Genomic DNA, 11143 nt, shown 5'->3' with positions numbered 1-11143 from the left:
GGGAAAGACATCTCAAGTCTGATTTCCCTAGCTAAAAATTGCATTACTGGTGCATAAGAAAGGGTAAGTTCCTAACTCTTATAGGCTTCTGATGCTATGGCTGGCTCAGTTGGCAAAAATATTGTCAAGTTTTCTTAAGCTTTGAGTTGAAACACATTTTTTTATTTGATCTGTGTTATATGATTTAAACCTGATTAAATCTAACATCTTGAGGAAAAGTCTAAAAATAGATGAGATCATGTTCTCTCCTTTGGTAGATATCTGGAGAAAGTAGTAAAATGCAATAAATTGGGACCAGTTTAACTATTAGTTCAAAAACGTCATAAATCGTGAGATTTTTTTGAAACTCAGTCACTTTTGAGTTTAATCAGAATGTGTTTGAAAAAAGTAACAATAATGATAACATTCCTAGTGGTGGAATGGCAAATTAATTTTTCATTAAATGATAAATAATCAACATCACTATTAAAAGGAAAGGAAAGGAATGTGCTAGTTTTGAAGTCAATAGGAAATACTTCTGTGATAAGAAGATCAAAGATGGCATGGTCTAATTAAAACAGAAAATGCTGCATGAATATCAAAGGGATACCTACAGCTCAGATAGACATTGTCAGGTAGTACAGACACCTGAATTCTTCTAGCATCATCTTTGCCTCCACCAGCCCCAAATTCTGTACTTTGAAATGGACTGCATGGAAAATCAAATGCAAAGCTGGGAACTGAACCTAGTTTTAGCATCAGAACTCCTCCTAAAGAGTTTAAAAGTTTCTCTGATGTTGTATCAGTCTGTTGGTAAACTGAGAAACTCAAGACTGAACTAAAAGTAGTAGTATTAGAGCTAGCTAAAAATTGTTCTTTAATCTTAAATTCTGTCCTTGTTTTCCGTCTTCTCCCTTTCCACACCCAGAAGCTTCCCCTGGGTACAGAGGAAGCTACATGGCTTCCGTACAACAGAAATGTCACACAACAGAAGGCTGAATTCCTGATTAACAGCAGCTCCTTTCACTTTAACCACAACTATTTAAGCCAAGTAGTAAAGCAAAAAGAGAAATCAATAGTCAAATTGTGCCTCTGTTTCAGATGGATACACTACTGACGATATCGAATTTTACTGGAATGGAGGAGAGTCTGCAGTAACGGGAGTTAATAACATCGAGCTCCCACAATTTTCTATTGTTGATTACAAGATGGTATCAAAGAGAGTGGAATTTACAACAGGTAAGCACTGGCTAGTTAAAAAAGGTCCCCCCAACTTTCCCCCAGCCAGGAATACCAGTGTCTAACTTTTGTATGGCATTAGTCATTATATGACTTCTTTCTTTCAGGAGCATACCCTCGATTATCACTTAGCTTCCGGCTTAAAAGAAACATTGGATACTTCATTTTGCAAACCTATATGCCTTCCACACTGATCACAATCCTGTCGTGGGTATCTTTTTGGATCAATTATGACGCCTCTGCAGCCAGAGTTGCTCTAGGTAACTTCTTTTCAAAATCACTGAACTACATAGATACTTGTTGCCTTTGAACACAGTAGCACCAAATCCATACAGCTGATTGCAGCAGCACTAGCTGTGACCTGACACATGCAGAGTAGGGTTTTCGTTGTCAGGAAGGCAGGAGGGTGTCACCTTGCCTACATCTGAAGCTCTTGCTCTGCAGTTAGGCTGGGATCCTGACTGACTTCCAGTGGCCATAATAGTCTTTGAATCAGGCCAGAAGTATCTCGCTTCCAAACTGAAGCGTAAAGGTCTAATTCAGGTTTCTAAGGGTATCTACATCCTGCTGCATCAATATTTTGTTGATGTTAAAAAGCATCCTCTCAGGCCAGATATGTGGCTGGAATGAATATACAAGATCCTACTTGAATATACAAGATCAGTGGAGATATACCAGCTTACATCACATAAGCCTGTTTTACCTACATAGTTGCTTATTTCCCATACCGTGTTCTTTCCTACAACTTGCCATAAGAACCAATATCTTCTGCCACCACATGCCCTTTAGGGCAGATATGCTTTTCAAATGCCAGAAAGCCTTTTTGTCCCACCTCTGTTTTGTCCCACCTCTCTGTAAATTCAACTCATCATACCTGTGCCTAGAGCTATTATCTAGATGCATTAACGACCCGTGATTATAGCAGGCTAAAAAATAATTTCATCGAGCTAAAATAAAACAAAAACAAAAAAAAAAGGAAAGAAAGAATCCTGCAGTGATGGATAACGTGACAAGATGGGAATGCTTTACTTCCAAGAACCCCTTTAACAAGCAAAGCTGTTTTGGCACAAGTGTATCACCTTTTCTTCACCAAAGGCCATCATTTGATGATAAAGTTCCTCTTGCACCTTTCAGTCCTCTGTTTTGAGTCAAAAGCTAGATACTTATTCCAGCTCCCCGGAGCAATGCAAGCCACCTTCTGGGGTCAAGCAGTGCTACTGCTCTAAATAAATCGAGAAGCATTTCCTCACACAGAAAGAACAGCGATCAACTCTTTGCTATCCGGGTCAGCTAAAAACACATTCCCTAACAGCGTTATTGTAAAAATTAAGGAAAGATGTACCAAGATAACCTGAAATTTTGAAGGCTATTTTGCTGACTTTCTGTTGCCAAGGCATCTTCTTTCCCATTCCTGCAAAACGCATTCCCTTGGCTGTAAAGAATCTGATCACATAATAATTAAGCCACCGGCATGAAAAGTGCATGGTAGCTGGGCAATGCTGCCATTACACCTTTCACACTCAAATCTCCTTCTCTGTCTTGTTAGTCAATGCCCTTTTCTTCCTTTTGCAGGAATCACAACTGTGCTGACCATGACCACCATCAGCACACACCTCAGGGAGACTTTGCCAAAGATTCCCTACGTCAAGGCAATAGATATTTACCTGATGGGATGCTTTGTGTTTGTGTTCCTGGCCTTGCTGGAATATGCCTTTGTAAACTATATATTCTTTGGGAAAGGGCCCCAACGTCAAAAAAAGGCAGCAGGAAGGGAAGGACGTGCAACAGGCGAGAAGAGCAGACTGGAAACTAATAGAGTCCAGGTAAAATGTTCAAGCTGACTTTTCAAACGTTATTTCTGCTGTGATAATGTTGATGTATATGGTGTTAGAGATAAATGCAGTTTGAACACATATGCAAAAGCATGTAAGATTGTTTAGAGCAAAATCGTATTTTAAGGAGATTACAGCAATATATAGTTTGTTCCATCTTCAACTGAAAACAGAGTAAGAAACTACAGAAAATGCAAATGAATATTCAGAACAAGAATTTCTTTGCAGAACAGAAGAAATACAAGGGGTACAAGGAATTTAAATATTTACCATTTCAACTCTGTATTTTTTTGCTATAGAAGGTGGTATAGAATGAATGTTTATTATACAGTTCCTCTTCACATACAGAAACTTCACCAAAACTAGAAAGAAAAGACAGACACTGTTGCTGCAGTGAGTCTTGAATGAAGCCCGCACCGCTGAGCTTTCAGGAACACAAGGAGGATGCTGCTAGATTATAACAGCTTTCACAGGTGTTAGGATTTTTCCCTCAGGCTAAATTCAAGCAGACCACAGCTACACCCTCTTAAAAAAAAAAAAAAAAAAAGCCAGACAAACTCCAGGAAGTAAGACTATGGGCATTTTTTACAGGGAAAAGTTTAATGTAGCAGCATATCACTGAGCACTTGCAAACTTCCACAAACTATTCCAGGTTTTCAGAAATAAACACTTCCCTCAGGTGTATTTGGCTCAGTCTGACTCAGAGGAAAATACATACACTAATGAGCCAAAAACTTTATTCTGCTCTCTGCTTTTCATACAATATATTATATTCAAGTATTAATGAGGCCTTACCCAGGCTGCCCTATCGACTTCGGTGCTGTTGTGGCCTAAGGTGATAACATTTGGACAAAACTGTATTTGAATCCTCTGTTCAGCTTGAAGCATGAGAGAATAAAACTCTAACAGGTAAGACATTAGCTTGATGGATGGTTGCAACTTCACATACATGTTCAGAAGCTCTGTGATATTTTATTAGTTTTAGAGTTGTGTGTCTTGTGTCCCAGCAGCCACACCGCTACGGCGAAGCTGCGACATCATTAACAGAGTCATCATGCTCTCAGTCCCAGTGAACTCATGAGCCCGTTAAAAGTCCTTACCCACATCCACCTCCTTTCCCAGCATGTAGGAGATGCTTTACTACAGTGAGTGCACAAATTCAGTTCAGGCTTGCAGCAGTCTCCAAGGTCCCACAAAGTATTGTCCTCCACAGAGCAGAGGAGACAAGCCACCCTGTTACGGATTGTTGTGGGCAGGTATTGTCTATCCAATTCTATGGAAGATAAGGAAGGGAAAAAAAAAACACAACAAAAAAACCCCAACAAAACCCACAAACTGGGACCAGCCACCACAACAGCTCCTGAGCTAACCCAGCCTAGGGGAGAACAACAGCAAGGGTTCATGATGAAGAGGGAAGCAACATTTCTTCAGAGGTCAGCCTTGGCTATATGGGCCCCAGTGCACTGAACTGAGTGAAGAATGAGAAATTGTAAAGGATAAGAGTGCAGGTAAGCTCTTTTTCCTACATATTTGGAGAGTTTAACTGACAAAAAGCCTTAACTCATGACTAAAAGCTTTTGTCTAAATGTTACGCTGGCAAGGATTACACTGAGACCAGACCATCAGAATGGGGTGGAAATTATTTACAACCACACTTGAACTTTTCAGAGCACCACATGCATACACCAGCATTTTTCTGCCAGAAAATGTAAGGCATAGATGTTTTGTACCCAGATTTGTAAGCGTTCACACTTTAGACTGCAATTCCATTCTGAGACTGAGAATGCTGTAGGTGAACAGACTGCTTTCTGCCTGGACAGTGCTGGTTTGTGATTTTAAATATATATACATATACGCACATACACATAGACACACACACATTAATGGATATCAATAGGTTTTGTTATCCCACTGGAGATACATCGATGTGAGACCTTGTGAGCACTCATTTTACTCAGCGTGGAAATGCTGACATTAGCAGGAAGAATGCAGATGACCGGAACAGTCAGACTGTGTGATCTCTAGTGCAGACAGCTCTCAGGCCCTCTCCAAAATCTTTTGCTATTATGCACTGGTATTATGATGGTCTGTACCAGAGCAGGGGAAAGTTGTTTCAAGCACAAAAGTAGTACAGCTGTAAGTATGTACAGCTGTAGGATACTTTTTTCCCTTTTACTCTTGACCCATACCATTTATCCATACAGGGACCAAAACCGAGTAGAACATATGTAACAGTGCTTCCTCTCTTTGTGCCAGGGGAAGATATTGCTCATTCCCATCTGACATACAACCTCCACTACTAAAAGAGTTCAACTTCCTTCACCAGATAACAAAAGCATTAGACATGTGAGCAACGCTCTGCAAACTGACCGTGATACTAACACAGCATAGAGAAGACCAGCTGGAAAATGAAACTATCCTGCTGTTTCATATGTGGCTGTTCCTCGCTCTACAGACTGAAGAAAGTGGAAATGAGGCCTCTCCAGTTTCACAATCTATGCCATTTTAATTTTTATTACACAAAAAATATAAATTTGTAGAAAACAATCTTGCTGTTCTTTTGAATAAAGCATAAACACTGCTTATATCTCCTTGTCTGTTTGTCGAAGCTAGATGTCACTGAGGAAACCACCATAATTATGGATAAATAGGACAAACCACCCAGCAAGAAAATAATGGTCCATGCATGCAACTGCTTCTGTTTCCCCAGTATCACATCTTCCTTTCAAACCTTCTGTGAACAAAAAAAACACCTGGGATGGAAAGCCAGAGACCAGCCACAGACTCCAAGGAAAACACACAATTTTCCAGTACAGTGGCTACTGGAAGGAGAAAAAGGAGTGAGCACACAACCATACCACTAGCTCACCTGAATAAGTTTATCCCTGCTGAGCGTAACCTGTTTCTTTGCAGATCAGATTGTGATACCACTACTGCATTGTTCTGACAAGACAGCTTGTATGTAACATGGCCCTTTCATCTTAAGAGAAAGAAAAGATGTTTCTGCATTGAGACAAAACAAAAGTTCTTCCCATTTAACTCCCAACAGTTAAGGTAAAAAAAGTAGGTAGGTAAAAACCTATTCCAGACAGCACTAAGCATTTGAGACCCATCCTCTGTCAAGGAATGCCAACATGTTCTTTCCATAGAGATGACTGACTACTTTTTATGTGGCCAACACAGGACTGTTGCTTTGAAGGGTTTTTTTATTACTTTAACTATTTTACGCTTACAGTATCATTTAGATGCCCCTAAGCAGGAAGCTCATTTTCTAAGTAAACTCACAATCCAGATTTTTATTTCTTTTTACAATGTTTCCTGAGCATACATCAAGGCTTTTCCATCATTGATGAAGATTCATATAGATGTACCTGTGTTGATTTAGGGTTTAGGTGATTCCAGTGCAAAGAATTAAAAATCTATAAAGTTAATGTAGATACAAACTCAATATAGATACAAACATCATTACAAGAAGCTTCACCACATATAACCATCTGAAGAATATCTGAACTTTGATAATTATACCAGATGACTAACACAATGTCAGTTTTAGATGCTTTGACATCCTTCTTACATATTCTTCATGTTATGTTCAAAAGACAAAAAAACCCACCAATTCTTCTTTGGCTTTCTACAACTTTAGGAAAAATTTATGCATAGTACAAATAAGGCAAAGTGTATATGTTCATGCAAACACACATTTAAGCTCAGAATATCTGTTAAGCAAGAAATCCTGTTTCCATCTGAGCAATGGTCGGTTTATGTAATAAGATTTAGGGCATTCCAGTTAAAGAACAAGGTGGTATTTGAAAGAATATGTGGGTTCTATCAGAGCAAGGAAGAAGTACACTGGGCTTGATATGGCTCATCTTTCCTATCTAAGGAGGTGTCGTGGTTTAGCCCCAGCCAGCAACCAAGCCCCACGCAGCTGCTCGCTCACTCCCCCACGGTGGGACGGGGGAGAGAATCGTAATAGTAAAAGTGAGGAAACTCGTGGTTTGAGATAAAGACAGTTTAACAGGTAAAGCAAAAGCCGCGCATGCAAGCAAAGCAAAACAAGGAATTCGTTCACCACTCCCCATGGGCAGGCAGGTGCTCAGCCATCTCCAGGGAAGCAGGGCTCAATCACCCGCAATGGTTTCTTGGGAAGACAGACGCCATAACTCCGAACGTCCCTCCACCCCTTCCTTCTTCTTCGTCCCAGCTTTATATACCGAGCATGACATTATATGGTATGGAATATCTCTTTGGCCAGCCTGGGTCAGCTGTCCCGGCTGTGTCCCCTCCCAGCTCCCCGTGCACCCCCAGCCTGCTCGCTGCAGCCCAGCACGAGAAGCTGGACTGTCCTTGACTACTTAGCAACAACTCAAAACATCAGCACTTTATCAACTTTTTCTCATCCCAAATCCAAAACACAGCCTCACGCTAGCTTCTATGAAGAAAATTAACTCTACCCTGGCTGAAACCAGGACAGGAGGGGACTGAGATACTCTACTCCTAAGCAGGCAGCCAGCTAGCAGGCCAGAAAACTGGGCAGACGGAGCCTTGTCTCTTCTACCCCCATTTTTTGTCATGCCGTCTGATGCAAATGTGTCAAAGACTGTGTACAACTGCAGTACACACCTGACGCGGGGAAAGAGCCTTATCACTGAGACATGGGGTGCAATGAATCAAAGCCTGCTGACCATTTCTGCTGCACAGGCTTCCTCCAGCACAGGACCAACAGCAAGCCCCAGGTAACCTTGAATTAAGTAAGGGAGAAAAGATTTTAAGAGACAAAATTTACAGCATCTACTGTGCGCATATTTCCTGTTAACTCCTTCTAACATTAATATAAACAAAACTAATAACAAGCCAAATTACAAGGAATTTGCACATTTTTCAGATTCCTACGGGAATTTGTAGAATTCCTATGCTTCAGTTACAAAGCCTCAGCTGCACGAGTTTTAAGAATGTTTTTGAGTGAACTTCAATAAATTCTAAAAGGGTTTTTAACGATGTGCGAAATTAACTATTAGTCCAGCTTCATGTCACACAAGCAGAGAATTTGACCCAGGTGCATAAGAAGAGCTTTTATACTTCTCTGAGTTAATTTATCCAAGATCAGTGTAAGGCCCTTTGCTCTGAATTGCAAAGACTGCAATTCAAAAGCTGAATTGCTTCATGATGTATACAAATCAACGCACCTAAAATGATTTAAATAAAACTAATTTTAAAATACAACAGGTGCATTCATAACACTTAAAGTGGGAATTCATATGCTGCTTGGCTTATAATAAACTGTCAGGGCATATTATTTTAAGAAACATGCCTATGAATCACTTTATATCGTAGGCAGTTATGAGTTGTCTTCACAAAAGAGAAGCCATAATAACTGCTTAATGATGCGTGCACCACTGTTACTACTATTCTAAGACTGAAGTAAATTAGCTTAAACATTAGATTATGTAATCAAAGACAGCTCAAAGAGCTATTTTGTAAAACTGGGAAGAAAAGGTTGACCTATCAAAACTTCTGAGAATTAAAAAAAATTCTCTCTTTACCTGGAGACAACTCTGAGATCATTGCTTTTTCCACAGAAAATGTCAGAACTTAGGAGTAGTGAATAGTCCCATAGTTATAGCAGTCCTCTGGAGAGTAGGAAACCCTAGCTTAGATCTTCCTTCTGCTTAAATTTGAAGAATTGACCTAAAAAGTACAACCTGGGTAGCCCATACCTCAAGACTGAAAACACCATGCTGATTTGCGACCATCTGACCTCTCTAACCCAGAATTTGTGAGCTTTTTCCAGCAAAACAGTGGTGGGACGTGGAACGTTCCCACTGAATGCTCATTTCAGCGTGTACAGAATCAGTTGCTAAACCTGACTAGAGCATTTTCTATCTGTGGTGACTTGTTATTCCATTTAGAAGACTTTTTTCCCCACAGCTCTCCTGGGTGGCTTTTGTACAAATATCCCCTTCACTTCTTTGTTTTCAGTTAGTGAGTGAGTAGTCTGGCGCAGTGCAAATACACCAGCAGTCATCACACATTTTCTCCTTCTAGTGACAGGAAGGAACATCTTCCACACTGCCAGGTGGAACAGAGACTTTCTCTGGCTTCCAGCTTTCCTCTGCGGCAACCCCCAGAGACTGGATTTCCTGTGCTCTGCTTGGAGTTTTTCTCAAACATACTTCAAGCCTGCTGTAGATTATTACACCATTTCCTAGCTCTGCTATGTCCTGCTAAAAATGTAAAGCTCAGGGTGCGAACAAAGCGTTGCATATCACTGGTACTTCACAAGACTAGATATTATCAATAAATAATTTTTTTTCCCCTTGGTATAAAGGCATCCCCAGGCAGCTGTGGTATAGACTGCAATATATTTGGGGTAGGTCCAAGGCCACAGTTTACAAAAAACAATTTTAATACTCAAGCCTCAAGGCAAAGTCTTTGAAGTTTCATGTAAGAGGTCTGTGTCCTGATGTGTATTTCCTTCATATGAGCTCCAGTGGATGTTTAAATATCTGGGAATTTGAAACGTCTAGGAAGTCTTTATGGAGAAGTCAGGAATCATCTTGGAAACATCAAAAAACTTTTCCTAAAAGAGGTTTTACTACAAACATGTAGAAAACGAAAGATGAGTGAAAAGGTAAACGCTTTGTAGTAACGCAGCCATTCATGGTTAATTACATTAATACATAAAAAAAGGCAATGATATTAAAATATTTTATATAAAAATATATATATTGTTTGCACCAGACGTACATAACGATTTCAGTTTCCAGTTCTTTACTCGGGTACTTAAAACAGTGCCCTGAATAACTACCAGCACAACTAAAGTAAGTGATAACAACTGCTTCTGGTACTGACATATAAAAATGCAACTGAATGCTAGGTTTCATTGAGTAAAATGGATTATTCTACCTATACATGAACAAGTTAATGGTATGCTGTGGCAAGCAGGGATTTCCATCTCTGCAATACAGTAATTCTCCAGAAGTAATTCTCATCACAAGCATATTACAATAACTGATAAAATGCATAAGTACCTATGTGTTCTTCATATGATGAAATCATTGTTACAAAACTGTTCTTGAAACAGCACTGTATAAAATTGACAGACACAGCAACTTTTTTTTTTTTTTTCATCTTGAGTACATGAAAGTTTAGGGTGTCAGGTCACCAGACATTGAAACTCAGTATTTCATAAAGACCACCATCCAAGTTAAAGATAAAATTAGAAAACTCTTACTTTACAGGGGATGAGATAACTAGCTGAATGAAAAGGTCCCAGACCAAAGAGCTGGGTCAGAATGGAAGATATTTAGGTGCCTAACAGATAACTTTACACCAGTCAGGAAAGTGTATTTTCACTTCTGTTGATCCTATACAAGACTGTCGCTGCAGCCCCAGGAGCACCTTGGCACTAGAGCCAGAAGGTACCTGTCCATTTGGGAGACACCTTGGGCTGGCTGAGGAACTGGTCTAATTCACATTTCTTTCTTGACACAGGTTGATCCCCATGGAAACATGCTGCTTAGATCACTTGAAATACGAAACGACGTCAGCAGCTCAGACGTGTTCACGAGCCTTCGCGACGCCCGAGCCACCACGTACACATACGACAGTGCCAACCTGCAGTACAGAAGAGCCACTTCCAGCAGAGACCTCTACAGTAGGAGTGGTCTGGACAGGCACAGGCTTCATAAAAAAGGACACTTACGAAGAAGGGCATCCCAGATCAAAGTCAAAATCCCTGATTTGACTGATGTTAATTTGATAGACAAGTGGTCCAGAATGGTCTTTCCCATCACGTTTATTCTTTTCAATGTTGTTTACTGGCTGTATTATGTCCACTAATTGATGCAATAATGTTACTATAGACTAACATAATTAGACTTGTTTCTTTTCCTTCTCAATTTTCTTAACTCTGAAGAACTGCAGTAGCCATGTTACATGTTCAAGGTAAGATACCCAGCCATTGAATACTTTTAGGTTTAAGCTTTCAAAAAGAACCCCAACAAACCAGCCTCGCCACATTCACATCAGAATAGTGCAGATCTGCCCTTAAAGAGCATCTTCAGCAAAAGTGCTATTCCTCAATTTTTACG

The 11143-nt window shown here is 40.0% G+C and overlaps 1 protein-coding gene across 1 annotated transcript in view; it reads left to right on the top strand.

Moving 5' to 3' along the window:
* Positions 1-10892, top strand: part of GABRB1 (gamma-aminobutyric acid (GABA) A receptor, beta 1) — a 12884-nt gene extending 1992 nt beyond the window's left edge. Inside the window, exons 2-5 of the mRNA XM_010282144.1 lie at positions 1081-1218; positions 1326-1478; positions 2791-3041; positions 10545-10892. Of these exons, the coding sequence (XP_010280446.1) occupies positions 1081-1218; positions 1326-1478; positions 2791-3041; positions 10545-10892 (890 nt within the window). The remainder of the gene's footprint in view (positions 1-1080; positions 1219-1325; positions 1479-2790; positions 3042-10544) is intronic.
* The last annotated feature ends 251 nt before the right edge of the window (positions 10893-11143 follow it).

The sequence above is a fragment of the Phaethon lepturus genome, unplaced genomic scaffold (assembly GCF_000687285.1).
Source record: "Phaethon lepturus isolate BGI_N335 unplaced genomic scaffold, ASM68728v1 scaffold47452, whole genome shotgun sequence".
Lineage (NCBI taxonomy): Eukaryota > Metazoa > Chordata > Aves > Phaethontiformes > Phaethontidae > Phaethon > Phaethon lepturus.
This window is presented reverse-complemented; position numbering and strand designations above follow the sequence as displayed.